This window comes from Malaclemys terrapin, chromosome 11, assembly GCF_027887155.1.
Source record: "Malaclemys terrapin pileata isolate rMalTer1 chromosome 11, rMalTer1.hap1, whole genome shotgun sequence".
NCBI classification, from domain to species: Eukaryota; Metazoa; Chordata; order Testudines; family Emydidae; genus Malaclemys; species Malaclemys terrapin.
This window is the reverse complement of record NC_071515.1, coordinates 75,951,035-75,967,345: the sequence shown is the minus strand read 5'-3', so window position 1 is coordinate 75,967,345 and position 16,311 is coordinate 75,951,035. Positions and strand designations below refer to the sequence as shown.

The window sequence follows — 16,311 nt, the reverse complement described above, 5'->3', positions numbered from 1 at the left end:
TCGGGGCAGGGGGTGGGGGGTAATAGGCGCCTATATAAGAAAAAGACCCCAAAATCGGGACTGTCCCTATAAAATTGGGACATGTGGTCACCCTAATCTTCCAGGAACTTATCTAGTTCTTTTTTTTTTTGAACCCAGATGTAGTTTTGGCCTTCACAACATCCCCTAGCAACGAGCGAGCGCCACAGGTTGTGTGAAGAAGTAGTTCCTTCTGTTTGTTTTAAACCTGCTGCCTATACATTTCCTTGGGTGACCCCTGGTTCTTGTGTTATGTGAAAAGGTAAATAACACTTCCTTATTCACTTTCTCCACACTGTGACTGAAGGTAGCCCTGTACTCACACAGCATTGTAATAATCCTTGTACAGAGTATGTCTTGTGAGGTATCAGTTGAAAACTCATAATTTGCTGCCCCTTGTCCTGGTAAAATCTGTGTGGCCAGATCGTATTTGAAGTTATAAGATTCCCCTGTATGGTGTTATTAACACGTTCCAAACTGAGGTTGGAAAACAGGTCTGTCCTAAATAAAGGAGTGTGTGCTCTGCTTAATTTGCATTTAAGCAGTAAACAGAGTCATCAAGCAGAAAGGGGAGATAAAGAAAGCTCAAACAGGTGAGGGAAAGCAGGGAACATCTTTCTCCATAGATCTTTTGTCTCCTAGTACCAGTTGGAAAAAATTTTCAACATTAGGACTGAACTAAATTCCTTGTAAGTTGTGCGGTTGCTCAGCAGGCTATCAAGTGCCACGCAGTTCTGGTGTCCCTCCCCCCACTGCCATGTGCTGCTCCTGCCCTCTGCCTTGGAGCTGCTCCCGGGAGCCTCCTGCTTGCTGTGCAAGGGGTGGGTAGGGTTACCATATTTCAGCAAGCAAAAAAGAGGACGGGAGGAGCCCCGCCCTAGCCCCGCCCCTGCCCCTCCCACTTCCCGCCCCCCCAGAACCCCCAACCCTCCCCCCGTTCCTTGTCCCCTGACTGCCCCCTCCTGGGACCCCTGCCCCTAACTGCCCCCCAGCACTCCACTCCCTATCTAAGCCTCCCTGCCTCTTGTCCCCTGACTGCCCCAACCCTTATCCACACCCCCACCCCCAGACAGACCCCTGGGACTCCCACGCCCCATCCAACCACTCCCCACCCCCTGACAGCCCCCCCCGAACTCCCAACCCATCTAAACCCCTCTGCTCCCTGTCCCCTGACTGCTCCGATCCCTCTCCGCACTCCTGCCCCCTGACAGCCCCCCCCAGAACTCCCAACCCATCTAAACCTCTCTGCTCCCTGTCCCCTGACTGCTCCGATCCCTCTCCCCACTCCTGCCCCCTGACAGCCCCCCCCCAGAACTCCCAGCCCATCTAAACCTCTCTGCTCCCTGTCCCCTTACTGCTCCGATCCCTCTCCCCACTCCTGCCCCCTGACAGCCCCCCCCAGAACTCCCAACCCATCTAAACCTCTCTGCTCCCTGTCCCCTGACTGCTCCGATCCCTCTCCCCACTCCTGCCCCCTGACAGCCCCCCCCCAGAACTCCCAGCCCATCTAAACCTCTCTGCTCCCTGTCCCCTGACTGCTCCGATCCCTCTCCCCACTCCTGCCCCCTGACAGCCCCCCCCCAGAACTCCCAGCTCCCCACCCCCCTGCTCCTTGTCCCCTGACTGCCCCTTCCTGGGACCCCTGCTCCTAACTGCCCTCCAGAACCCCACCCCTAAGCCTCCCTGTTCCTTGTCCCCTAACTGCCTCCTCCTAAGACCCCCCCCAACTGCCCCCCAGGACCCTACCCCCTACCTGTACCCTGACTGCCCAAAACTTTCTCCACCCCCCCCCCAAAAGCCCCCCCCCGTTTCTTGACTGCCCCCTCCAGAACCTTCCTGCCCCCGGTCCTCCTTACCCTGCTGCTCAGAACAGAGTGTTGGGCTCTGTGCGAGCCGAGCCGGACACCTGGCTGCGCTCCCCAGCACAACAAAACCCGGTCCCTGGCCCTGCACAACAAAACCCGGTCCCTGGCCCTGCACAGTGCTGCCGGACCGGGTTGCAGGAGAGGCCAACTCAGAATGCAGGGCGGCTCCGGCTCCTCTACAGCTGCTCAGGAGTCCAGCCCGGGATTTTTCTGCAGCCCTCCCAGCTGCTCGCTCTGCTGGGGGAGGGGGAAATCCCGGACATTGTGAGTGCTTTACAAATTCCCCCCGGACGCTATTTTTAGCGCGAAAAGGAGGACATGTCCGGGTAAATCCGGACGAATGGTAACCCTAGGGGTGGGGGGGAGAAGAGGGCACTGATGTCAGGGTGTCCCTCTCCCCTAGGGTTACCATTCGTCCGGATTTACCCGGACATGTCCTCCTTTTCGCGCTAAAAATAGCGTCCGGGGGGAATTTGTAAAGCACTCACAATGTCCGGGATTTCCCCCTCCCCCGGCAGAGCGAGCAGCTGGGAGGGCTGCAGAAAAATCCCGGGCTGGACTCCTGAGCAGCTGTAGAGGAGCCGGAGCCGCCCTGCATTCTGAGTTGGCCTCTCCTGCAACCCGGTCCGGCAGCACTGTGCAGGGCCAGGGACCGGGTTTTGTTGTGCAGGGCCAGGGACCGGGTTTTGTTGTGCTGGGGAGCGCAGCCACGTGTCCGGCTCCGCTGCACAGAGCCCAACACTCTGTTCTGAGCAGCAGGGTAAGGGGGACCGGGGGCAGGAAGGTTCTGGAGGGGGCAGTCAAGAAACGGGGGGGGCTTTTGGGGGGGGGGGTGGAGAAAGTTTTGGGCAGTCAGGGTACAGGTAGGGGGTAGGGTCCTGGGGGGCAGTTGGGGGGGGTCTTAGGAGGGGGCAGTTAGGGGACAAGGAACAGGGAGGCTTAGGGGTGGGGTTCTGGAGGGCAGTTAGGAGCAGGGGTCCCAGGAAGGGGCAGTCAGGGGACAAGGAGCAGGGGGGTGGGGAGCTGGGAGTTCTGGGGGGGGGCTGTCAGGGGGCAGGAGTGGGGAGAGGGATCGGAGCAGTCAGGGGACAGGGAGCAGAGAGGTTTAGATGGGCTGGGAGTTCTGGGGGGGGGCTGTCAGGGGGCAGGAGTGGGGAGAGGGATCGGAGCAGTCAGGGGACAGGGAGCAGAGAGGTTTAGATGGGTTGGGAGTTCTGGGGGGGGCTGTCAGGGGGCAGGAGTGGGGAGAGGGATCGAAGCAGTCAGGGGACAGGGAGCAGAGAGGTTTAGATGGGTTGGGAGTTCTGGGGGGGGCTGTCAGGGGGCAGGAGTGCGGAGAGGGATCGGAGCAGTCAGGGGACAGGGAGCAGAGGGGTTTAGATGGGTTGGGAGTTCGGGGGGGGCTGTCAGGGGGTGGGGAGTGGTTGGATGGGGCGTGGGAGTCCCAGGGGTCTGTCTGGGGGTGGGGGTGTGGATAAGGGTTGGGGCAGTCAGGGGACAAGAGGCAGGGAGGCTTAGATAGGGAGTGGAGTCCTGGGGGGCAGTTAGGGGCAGGGGTCCCAGGAGGGGGCAGTCAGGGGACAAGGAACGGGGGGAGGGTTGGGGGTTCTGGGGGGGCGGGAAGTGGGAGGGGCAGGGGCGGGGCTAGGGCGGGGCTCCTCCGGTCCTCTTTTTTGCTTGCTGAAATATGGTAACCCTACTCTCCCCCCACCCCTGTACCCCATCTCCACATACCAGGGATGGGTACATGACAGGGCTCAGGAGGGAGGGAGCTTGCTAGCAGCTGCTGCTGTGTCTGAACTTGCTGATCTATTTAAAAGGGCAGTGTACTTAAAGTGGAGTCAATGTACTTAAAGTGGCAACACATGTCTTTGTCACGCACACACAGTGTGTGTCTTTGTCACAACACACACACACAGTGTGTGTCTGTCTCTCACATGCACAGTGTGTGTCTCTGTCACACACACACCTCCCAACACACACTTATATTGTTGTTGTTACTTCTTGATACTTCTTTCAAAGTGAGTTATTTTAGTTTTTTGGCTGGTCTATGCATTTAATAATTTTTATTTCTCTCTTACACTTAAATTTAATTCTTTGAGTAGTGAGTTTTAAAATGCCTAACCTGTCCTGGCTGAAGTAATTATCCTTATGGTAACTTTTAAAATATATATATTATATCTAGGTTTTTGGTTTCTACTGGTGGTGCACATCCATCTCGATATGGTTCTCATAACAAAATTCATTCCACACACGGATACAAAAAAATTTGAGGGAACACTGGCTGACACTATAAAAAGGAGAGACAAACATGCCAAGGGATCCCCTCTTTCTCTTTCCCTGCCCATCACATGATTGGCACCAGAAGCAAAAAAGGAAGCATTCATTTAACTCAGGGAGAAAAGGTTCTGACCTAAGACATTTGGTCAGTAAAACTGCTGAAAGCATATGGAGAGAAATTTTGCTTGTATCTGAGATTGTTAAGTAAGGCATGACTTTACACCAAATAAGTAGCATTTTAACTTCATTTTCTTGTAACCATTTCTGATTTTTATGCCTCATTACTTGTACTCACTTAAAATCTATCCCCTTGTGGTCAATAAACTTGTTTTATTGTTATATCTAATCCAGTGTGATTAAATTGAAGTGTTTGGGAAACTCCATTTGGGGTGGCAAGTTGTGTGCATATTATTTCTTTTAAAGAAATAATGCACTTTATATAAACTTGTTTTGTCCAGAAGAGGGCTGGGCAGTACAGGACATACATTTCTGGGGGGAAATCTAAGATTGGGAGTGTGTTGGGGTCACTCTGCAGTATAACCAAGGCTGGTAAGAGCCAAGGTCTGACTGGCTGCAGCTTGTACACAGATATAGTTGGGAGTGACTTGCATGCTGGAGGTTGTCTGTGAGCAGTCCAAGCTGGAGGCTACAGCAGCAAAGCAGTGTAAAGGGAACCCCAGGTTAGAGGGCAGGAGGGACACAGCTACTCAATAATCTGGATTGTACCCTAGTATGTCATACACACCATTCATGATTGTATAGACTTCTATCACAGGGGTTTTCAACCTATGGTCCACAGACCCCTGCCTAAGGGGTCCATGAAAGATTGTCATTACCACAGAGCAGTGGTATCTGAGGATCTGCAGACTATGTCTAAGATTTCCAAAGGGGTCTGCACTTCCATTAAATTTTTTTTAGGGGTTCACAAATGAAAAAAGGTTGAAAATCACTGCTCTATCATATCCCCTCTATTCATCTCCTTTCCCATCTGAATAGTCCCAGTCTTTTTAATCTCTCCTCATATGGAAGCTGTTCCATACCTTTAATCATTTTTATTGCCCTTCTCTGTACCTTTTCCATTTCTAATATATTTTTTAAGATGGGGTGACTACAACTGCATGCAGTATTCAAGGTGTGGCCATACCATGGATTTATATAGTGGCATTAATGATATTCAATGTCATATGATCTATTCCTTTCCTAATGGTTCCTGTTGGGTTTTTTGACTGCCGCTGCACATTGAGTGGATGTTTTCAGAGAACTATTCACAATGGCTCCAAGATCTTTCTTGAGTGGTAACAGCTCATTTAGACCTCATTATTTTGTTAAGTATAGTTGGGATTATGTTTTCCAATATGCATTTCTTAGCATTTATCAACATAGAATTTCATCTGCCATTTGTTGCCCAGTCACCCAGTTTTGTGAGATCCCCTTGTAACTCTCCTCAGTCTGCTTTGGTCTTTAACTCTTTTGAGCAATTTTATATCATCTGCAAACTTTGCCTCCTCACTGTTCACTTTTTCCAGATTATTTATGAATATATTGAACAGTACTGGTCCCAGTACAGATCCCTCGGGGACACCGCTATTTACCTCTCTCCATTCTAAAAAGTGACCATTTATTTCTACCCTCTTTCCTGTCCTTTAACCAGTTCTGATCCAGGAGACGAGCTTCCCTCTTATGCCATGGCTGCTTAATTTGCTTAAGAGTCTTTGGTGAGGGACCTTGTAAGACTTTGTGAAAGTCCAAGTACACTAATATCAACTGGATTACCTATGTCCACGTATGTTGTCTCCCTCAAATAATTCTAATAGAGGGGTGAGGCATGATTTCCCTTTACAAAAGAACCATACATGTGTATAGTATCAGAGGGGTAGCCGTGTTAGTCTGAATCTGTAAAAAGCAACAGAGGGTCCTGGGGCACCTTTAAGACTAACAGAAGTATTGGGAGTATAAGCTTTCGTGGGTAAGAACCTCACTTCTTCAGATGCAACTTCTATATATGCGTATAGAAGTTCTCAGGATATTCAAAGCCAATCACATGATTTTTTCAAGATGTGATTTTGGAACAATTGGTATTGGCAATACTGGGAAAGAGGCATGAGAGCAGGGAATTCCCCGCTAATATTGAACTGAGCCTCAGTGGGCCAGATTTATTAAAGGGATGATTTCAAAGGGAGGTATCCATTCAGGTGCTTTTGAAAACTCCACTAGGCACCTCTTTACATCATTAGGCACCTAAATACCTTTACAATTTTGGCCCTATGACTAAGATCATACACACTTAGGAGTAATACAGCAACTGCACTGGCCAGGGGAAAGGGCAGCAGATGCAAGCAAGACACAACCAGGCATAGTGCCTAATCGTGCACCTTTGTAGTCAGTGGGAGCGCTGCCATCAACTTCAAGAGGCGCAGAATCAAACCCTCGGTTCTTGGCAAAGGGTTAGCTAGTTTCCTTCAGGGGTAGCAGTCTTTGTGCACTTAATTTTATGCTTATGAGCAGCAGTGCAAAGATTGACGGTTGCCCGCTTTGGCTGAATTTTGTCATCCTGCTGCTTGCTGAACAGCTGTCCTTGGAGAACAGAGCCCACGGCTTTTATGTACCTGAACCTTATTCAGTTAACACCCTCGGAACCAGCTGTGGGATCTCGCACCCATAGCATATAGCAGAATCAGAGGGGGTTAAGAGACAGGAGATGAGAATGATTAGAAGCCTGGAGAGACTTCCATCTGAGGAGCGTGAAAACACTGGGATTGTTTAGCTGACGGAACGTTAGGGATACACAAAATATTGCCTGATATAAAGATGATACGTCAGGCACTGCCATTCACCTTCCCATAATAGAAGCACCCAGGGGCGTTCAATGAAATTGAAAAAAACATGTCAATAATAAAAGGAAATACTTTTTACACAATGTATAATTAGCCTGTGGAACTCACTGACACAAGATATTGTTCAGGGCAAAAACACAGGAGTTGGAGGATTATATGTGTATATGACTAAGGAGAAGAGCTTATTACACTGGACAGGATAAAAGGATAAAACCCCTCCTATTTCAGGGCACAAACCAGGCACTAAGGCCCAGATCCTCAAAAGGTATGTAAGCACCTACCTCCCATTGAAATCAATAGATCAGCACCTATAGCTCTGTCTGGGAAGAAATTTCCCTATGGGCAGGCTATTCCATTGCTGCCTGCTGCAGTCTCTCTTGCTTCTTCCTCTGAAGCAGTTGGTACTGGCCACCCCCAGTGATGGGATTCTGGGCAAGATGGCCCTCCGTGCTGTTCCAGGGTGGCAATTCCTATGCTCTGTTGAAACAGATGGCCTTGTAGTTAAAGCACTGGACCAGGACTCAGAAGACCTGGGTTCAATTCCCAGCTCAGCCTATGGGACCTTTAGACTTTATCGCTGTACCTCAGAAATACATAGATAAGATGATGGGGTTTAAGAGTTACCTTGTTGTCAGAGAGCCCACAGCCGGGCCAAGCTGACAGACTCATCTAAGAATCTTTGCTAGGGTCTAAATGGTGACAGGGTTTGCATTTCTCAATGGGGGCATGAGCGGGGGGAGGGAAGAGTTCTGAGGCAGGTAAACAGCAGAAGAGGTTGTCTGATTCTGATGACAGCAGGCAGTATTGGGTGTTTCATAAAACAACTTTTTCTGAAGCTATCTTTCTATGAGATATGCTCTAGCTCCACAAAAAGTTACAGGCTTGATGCAGGAGTTACTGGGTGCCATTCTCTGGCCTGTTATGCAGAAGCTCAGCATACCTAATCATAATATATTTCTTCAGGCCTTAAAAATCTATTAAAAGTACAGTAGAACCTCAGAATTACAAACCACTCGGGAACGGAGGCTGTAACTCTGAAATGTTTGCAACTAAACAAAACAGTATGGTTGTGCTTTCGAAACTTTGTAACTGAACATTGACTCACTACAGCTTTGAAACTTTACTGTGCAGAAAATGCTTCTTTTAACCATCTTAATTTAAATGAAACAAGCACAGAAACAGTTTCCTCACCATGTCAAATCTTTTCTTTAAACTTTTTTTTATTCAACACAGTACTGTACTGGCTTTTTATTTATTTTTTTGGGGGGGTCGGGTCTCTGCTGCAGTCTGGTTGCGTACTTCCAGTTCCAAATGAGGTGTGTGTTTGACCAGTCAGTCTGTAACTCTGAGGTTCTACTGTATCTGAATTTAATTCTCCAAACCCTTGGGGCCCTGCCTCCATCTGGACCACTGCTCTTAAGGAGACTGGGGTCTCACAGACTCCTGAACTACAGCCCCAGCAGTCATGGTTACACAACGAAGTCTTTGGGACTAGGGTCACAAGGTAACCTCAAACTGGGAAATAAATACCTCTTCAAAATTACACAAAAACAGGACAGTGATTGTCCTGTGTGACTATAAGCACCTTGGTTTCATCAGATAATCATTTCCTTATTTGTATGTCCACCCAAATACAGAGAGATGGTGCAGGTATCCAGTCTATTAGTGGTGACTGAAAGATGGTTCAAACACATGTGCCAGCTGGTCCCAGGTACCAAAATGTTAAAGTCTGATCATCCAGAAAGAAATTATTTGGCAGCGACTCTTCTTGGCTCTAGAAACCGGAACTTTGTTTTCCTTGCCAGGAAGACGGATCTTTAAACTGACTTAGCATGAAACTTTTAGTATTTAATTTTCATTATAGCTATTTATATGATTTGGGAAGATTTGACTAACATTTTGCAGCTCACAGGGCCTACTGCCAACCAGGAATGGCAGCCCAAATAGAAAGGCACCAGAGGTGGCCAATACTGGAGACAGTCACACAGAAAAAGACGCAGCATGGGCAGTAGTAGCCAGTTGTCTGTGGTCAGTGGGATCCAGAACCAGAGTCAGAGAGTGTGGGAGGACAGCTGCTCTTCATGATTTCAATCCCTACTCCAACTCCAGAGGGAGTCTGTCAACAGGGCTGGTTCCCCCTCCATGCTACGGAATGTGTCCCCCCGCAAAAGCAGCAGCTGGGTTGGGGTGGAGACACAGAACCTACATTCAGATGTTCACGGCACTTGAGATCTGCCCCTTCTCGCCCCCCTCTCATTTAAGATTTCCCCCGAGACACAAGTTACTGATTACTGCTATGTCACAACTGCCATAGGACCCCATTAGAACCTGCCTAGGCTTTTCTTTAGAGCGCTTATAAAAAGACGGACAACCCACTGATTCGTTCAACTAATAGAACTGCAGCACGCAAATTAACTGCAGTGGAATGGTACTGATTGATTGAGCTACTTCTGATGTTACAGTGTCATTAAGAATGACCCGTCCATGACCATAACAAATAGATACAGCATTTGCTATCAGTGCCACCATAATAATAGAATCGACAGCTAAGCAGATTCACAACCATAGCGTGGCAGACCAGATATAATTTTGTACAGAAGAGGAAAAAAGGGTTCTGTTCCACTACACCCTTTTTATTGACAAAAGAATGGTAGAGATTTTCAGACTCTGGAGAAGGAAGGTATGAATCATGGGAACAGGTAGAAGCTTCTACTGGTCTTTCAATTCCTTCAGTCTTCTGATGGCAGATTTGACTGTCACTGCAGAGGTGGTGCTGGAAGAAAAACCATAGTGTCACTCCTACACTGAAGCAACCAGCAACGCTCATCAGTTGCACTCAATTTATCAGCTGAAGTGAAGCAGTTATAACTTAGTGCAAATCCACTTCAATATCTCATGACCCTGAGAACACAGATCTGAGTCTGAGCAGGTGTATGCAGTTGTGTGTCTTGTATCTCAACCTGAACTGTGCTGTAGTGACATCATACAGTAATTAAAGGATTATTGCATTTTAGCACCTGTGGTCCTAGCTCCCCCAAAGCACTAATAATTCTGAATTTGACGAGTCTGAGGTTAAATTTAAAAAACCCAAACATGTTCAGTTATGAAGTGTTAAAACACCCAAACAATCTGAATGCTGCCCTGCAGTGATGCCAAAAAAGGGAAAAAGAGAGAAACCTACTATTTTATTATAAGGCAGTGGTCGGTCCTCAAACTTTTTACCTTGCATCCCTCCCTTACCTCTGTCCACCCTCCTGCCCCCCCGGAGCCAAGGCTGCGGCTCTGGGAGAGGGGGATGATGACAAAGGTAAGGGCGCCAAGGCTGGAGCAACAGCAGGGGTCAGGTTGGCAGCCGGGGCCAGGAGCGCAGCCAGGTGGTGCTCCCTCCCCACCCCCCATGGGGCTGGCCCAGGCCCCAACCATGCCCCCCCAAACAGTCCTCTGCACCCCACTAGGGGGCACACCCCAGTTTGAGGACCTCAGTACTAAGGTCATGTCTACAAAAACGTTGTACCACTTGCACAGCTCTCTTTGTAGGGAAGAAGTATAAGCCATATGGGGAAAGCACCTTCACTGCATGGGTTGTGACAATTTACTATTTTGATTAATGGTGTGATTTTTCTACTAAAATAGTTAAATACTGGTACAAAACCCGTATGTAGACAAAGTCTTGATCATACAGTTGTTGGGGAACTCAGAATGCAGGCAGTATGCATAGCCCCTAGAAGGTTCCCAATTTAAAAATCCTGACTGAACAAATACCGTAAGGAAGGCAATCATGCTACATCATTGAGACAGTTGTATAAATGGTGGCAAACAATCAGTGAATAAAAGGCACTGTTCGTGAACATTTAGATCCTATTTATAACTGGTGTCAAACATACATATAGACCTCTACCCCGATATAACGCGACCCGATATAACATGAATTTGGATATAACGCGGTAAAGCAGTGCTCCAAGGGGGCGGGGCTGCGCATTCCGGCAGATCAACGCAAGTTCAATATAACGCGGTATAGATTTCACCTATAACACGGTAAAATGTTTTGGCTCCCGAGGACAGCGTTATATCGGGGTAGAGGTGTATGTACACACATACTGCAACATTCTCAATATTTAAAACTATTGCTCCCATGGCTGCAGATAATGAAGGGAAGGAAGGATGGTAGTGATATGAACACTATGCCAGAGACAGCCAAGCTGAAATTCTTAGGACCTCCAGATGAAAAGGAAAAAGTTCAAGGCTGGTATTAAGACTGGGGCAGAATTATGATTGCTAGGGGACCTTAAAAACTACTGTATGTATTTCCATACTTTCAGATATTTGCATTTCTTTTAAGTTTAAACTTATTTAAAAAATATTGGAAGCCCTGGAATTTCTATTAACTATGACTCAAAGAACTTTGTTTTGTTAAGACCAGAGGAGACTGTGAGGAACTCCAGGGGGACTTAACAAAAGTAGGGAAAGAGCAGCGCAACAGACAAGATTCAATAGTCACAAAAGCAAGCTAATTACACGATGAACAGAATAATATGAACTTTTCAAACTCTCAATTAACTTTAACCATGCAGGGAAAAAGCCGGGGTTCCACTGCAGCTAGCTCAAGGAAGAGACCTGCTTAAATAAGTGGCTGTCATCAGAAAAGCAACAAAAATGTTGAACTTTGCTTCAACTACCAGACAGAGCCAATTATTATTAATTTCCTTACTTATAGGTCCAGGCGCCACCAGCTACTGTCTTCATACAGGATCCACAATGCCAGATACCTACAGCTTTCCTCTTCATTTTGGTCTGTAACACAAAGTATTTATATACTTTCAGTTGAAGAAACCAAGAAATCTAGACATCTTTGCTCAGTAAAGACATGCGACCTTTCAGCCTTACTCCAAAAACAACACAATGGAAATAGGATTTAAATGTCAAGGTTTCACAACAACAACGTTTGCAACCAGGGCCAGAAGAAATATGAAGACATCAGACTTTCTACAGGTCTCGACAAAGGCCAAAGAACTTCGGTAATGGCATTAACTCGGGCAGATAGTTATCACTGTTGTAAATACTGTCTATGTAAAAAAACCCTTCAGCTGTTCTCCCTCCCTCCCCCCCTCCCCCAAAAGAATAAAACAGAGGAACTGAATTGGCTTTAGTTCCTATCTATAGCTAGTCATTTACTCTACAAGTTGTTTTAGCAAGCCGTTTTACTATTGTGTTCTGCTCATATGGTCGTAAAACCATTTTAGCTTAAACTGATATATTAGCCTAAGTACCTAAATCCATAGTGTAGGAAAGTGCTCCAGTATCAATCCAGCTCTGAATGGACATTTACAGTAGTGGCTTTTTATGATGTAGGTAACTGGAACCCTTTTGGAGTCTCAACAAAATAACCAAGGTTGAATGGGTCTGGGCTACTAAACTGCTCTCCCTTCAGGTGAAGGCTGAAACGTATTGGCGGGACAGCTCACAGAACTGCAGCCCATGCTGTATCTACTCAATGCCTTCAAAGCTATCAAACAGGCACATTTCATAAGCACTAAATTCACACAAAGAATGACCTCAGCTTTCAATTAGCTTTTAAAGTCCAACACTTAAGCTTGGATACCTATAGCTAAATACCTAAATCCGTAGTCAGCCATTGAAGGTAGAAATCATTAGTAAGTATGGGTGCTCAGCACACCTGAAAATGAGGTCACTTTAACTGTAGGCATCTGAATATTTTGGCTAAATTATTAGGGCAAAGAGTGAGTGGCCTTTCAAATTTCTGAGACCCAAATTCAATTTTTTTTGGGTCACATACAAGATCTACTCCAGGGGGGAATTCTATGCCATTGCACGTGCATAATTAATGAGCCGTGCAAATTTTTAATTTTTTGCACAGAAAAAAGCTTCTGCTGGAAAGTTGCTGCAGTTATGCCTTTTGCACACCAGAGGGCGTTTCGACAATAGAACAGAGCAGCAGCTCCTGGCAGCTAGGGAAAAGAAAGAGCCAGTCTTCTTCACAGTGCCTGTGGGGCCAGGTCAGGAGACATGGTGAGACAGACAGCGTGGGGCTGCTGGGGGGTGTCAGAGAGGGGCTCATAAGGGCTAGTTGGGGAGGACATATTGGGCCAAAGGCTGAATGGGTGAGGAGGCACAGGACCACAGGGGGAGGGAGGTGCAGGGCCACATGGGGATGGGGGAGTTGGACCACATATGGATAGGGGGTGGCTGAGTGGCGGCACAGAGACACATAGGGATGAGAGGAGGGGGGGGTATCTGAGTGGGTGTGGAGGGACACATGTGGGTGCAGAGACATGTGCCTGACTGAATGGGAAAGGCTAGGAGTCAGCCAGGGTCTGCATGGTGGAAGCTTCCTAACAATCTCTCCCAGCCCCCTGCAAAACACCTGTTCCATACTTTTCCCACCCATACTCAACAACCCTCCATGTTCACACCCAAGCTCCTTCCCAGCAATTACTTCCCTCTCCCTCAGCCCCTCCTTTACCCCAAATCCCCCAAGCCCTTGCACTGCTTCCGAGGGGTGCAGGAAATATGGCTCTGTATAGTAGTTTAAATGAATTATTACTCAGAGTTCTGTATTAATATGCCTAATAAGGGATCTTTTTGTCAAAAAAGATTTCCTGAATCTTTTTTGTTGTTTGCATTGTTACAGACATACTTGCTGACAGGTATTTTGAAATAAATGACCAAAAATAATTGGAACTAGTGTGATTATATTGTATTATTTTGACAAATAAAATATGCAGAATTTGAAAATAATGTGTGCAGAACTTTTCATTTTTTGTTGCAGAATTCCCACAGGCGTAAAGATCAATTAGATGGTTTCACTCCCTCCTCCCCAAAATATATAATGCACACAACTGGAAGTCTCACTCAAGAGATACATACTAGAAAAACTTGAGAATTATTGGGCAAAACAAATTAATATAATGTTTTAATAACCAGTGATACATGAAAAGTGTATATTTTTACCTTATGACCCTTTATTCGATGCCTAACATTTTCTGCCCATCAGCATCACTATTTAGTGTAGTGAAAAACAACTTGAGACCACATTAACTGAATTACCACCAAAATATGTAACTTAAAACATGGTGAATCTTATTTTGAGATAATATGAAAAGGTAGGAAAGGGATTTTGCAAGGTGTAATCTTACACCTCTGAAAGTTGTGGACAATTCAAACCATGCTTAGGCAGACCGTAATTAACCTGCTATATATTAAGAAGTAGAGAAATCTGAAGCAGTCCCATTTCTATTCACTGTAAGACTTTGAGAACTTGCTGGGGTGAATCAAAAAGGGCTCCTACCTTGCCACAGAAGGAGCAGGTATACTTGGCATGCTGGCTAATTTCAATTTTCTTTACCATTTTCCTGAGGGAAGCACCATAACGGGTACCATATTTTCCCACAATCCCAACTTTCTTGGTGCGCTTAGCCTGTCAGGATATAAATCACCACACACATTAGCTTAATTAAAACCAGAGACTGGTTAGCAGTTTACTTAGCAGCAGCCAAAGAATTAAAGCAAAGTTATCTGCACACTGCTTGAATCTATTTTCATCAATTATGTAACAGTATTTTTTAAAGTACAGTTTCCACCAAAATGCTGTCCAAAATAAAGTTGTACTGCACTGGAAATTCAAGCCTATATGAATTATTCCATAGCCACAGCTCCATGAGTCCTGCTCTGGTATGTAGTGTTTTTAGGATCACAAACGTGCAATGATTGCATACAGGCACATCAGTGTACCTGAATGCAGTCATAGACAGGATTGGGGCCTAAATGAGGATTGCATCATTGCATATCTACAGAGCCTTTCACCAGATATTCTCAGGATCACACTGACAATCAAATTAAGTCTTGCAAAAGTATTTTTATGCCTAAATCAGAAATAGGGAGAAAACTAGACAAAGATTAAATGACGTGCTCATATTCACATAGCAAGTGGGGGTTGACTAGCCTTGCCATCACCCATCATCCCACATTTAAACTTCAAGCCCTTGCCTATGCTTGAGGTCTCTTCTCCCTCTACACCTGTTCCTCATCAATGCAATCGTGCTAGCTTTGATTCCCACGTTATTTCCTTCTGCAACAGTCTTAAGTCATTTTTACTGCCCTGGGCTCAACATGTCCTCCCAAACTTTAGTACACCAGGGCCCAGGTTTTGTCCTTCAAATCTCTCCTGGAGACTGACCCTCTTTTCCTCTGCGAGGCCCACAAAACATGGGTAGAAATCAGAATACGGAGAGAGGAATGTGTTAGCTTCTCCCAGGGCTACCCGTTTCTGTCCCTCTTCCAGACCCTAAACCCCACAGATCCCACGGACTGGCACCCCGACTCCGGCAGAGGGGTGCCGCCCAGCAATGGGGCGGGGAGGAGGGGGCTGCAGGGAACGCCCCCAACACCCCCCCTCGGGCCTGCAGGAAAAGGAAAGCACCCGCTCCCCCTCCCCCCAGCTCTTACCTCCCAGACCCGCTCGGCCCAGGACCTGCTTCCGACACCAGGCCCGGGTCTCCCCCCTCCCCCCAAGGCCCCCGGCTCTGCCCCACCGCCCGCTCCCGCCCACAGTCAGCAGGCCCCAGCTGCCCCCCCAATACCCGGCGCCCCGGGGAGCGCAGGCCCCGCGGCACTAGCTCCGGCCTCCGCCTGCGCGGATGAGGCGGCCGGCAGGGCGGATGGCGGCGGATTGAGCCGTGAGAGAGAAGCCGGCGGCCCCTCAGCCACACTCACCATCTTCCTGCCGGGCCTGGACGCAAAGAAGGAGGTACTTCCTGCGCATGCGCGATAGCCTGGCCCTGGCCGGAAGGAAGGAGGGATCGGACCACAGAGAGGACGGGACTCGGAGTGGGACTGTCTGGGCTCGGGGGGGTGTGGGACTCTATCGTCGCCTTTGCGGCACTCTGCAGCAGAGATAGGGCTGTAGGTGTTGCGTGTAAGGGTTTAGCCCGAATGCCTGGGAGTGGGTGAGGGACGGTGGGGTCAGAAATGAGGGGTTCTGGGTGCGGGAGGGGGCTCCAGGCTGGTGCAGGGGGCTGGGGCGTGGGAGGGGTGCAGGCTCTGGGGTGGGGCCAGAAATGAGGGGTTCTGGGTGCGGGAGGGGGCTCAGAGCTGGTGCAGGGGGTTGGGATGTGGCCTCCTTCCACACAAGTGCGGGATTAGCTGTATGGTGTATGGATTTCCCCCCTCGGTATGTGTTAACCTGTGCAGCCAGCAGGTCTGATGGCTCAACTGGCTGCTCTGATCCATCAGATCCTGTTTATACAGGAGATTGGTTATATGCATGGCAGACAAGAGGATGGATGACAGGCTGTTAA

At 47.8% G+C, this 16,311-nt stretch overlaps 1 protein-coding gene across 1 annotated transcript; it reads right to left on the bottom strand.

Annotated features, from left to right (window-relative positions):
* Positions 1–9,609: 9,609 nt before the first annotated feature.
* Positions 9,610–15,817, bottom strand: RPL37A (ribosomal protein L37a). Its single transcript, XM_054044571.1, has 4 exons — positions 15,728–15,817; positions 14,304–14,432; positions 11,706–11,788; positions 9,610–9,770 (listed from the first exon to the last, which is right to left on the bottom strand). The coding sequence occupies exons 1-4, from the start codon at positions 15,728–15,730 to the stop codon at positions 9,707–9,709; spliced, it is 279 nt and encodes a 92-aa protein (XP_053900546.1). The 5' UTR covers positions 15,731–15,817; the 3' UTR covers positions 9,610–9,706.
* Positions 15,818–16,311: the final 494 nt, after the last annotated feature.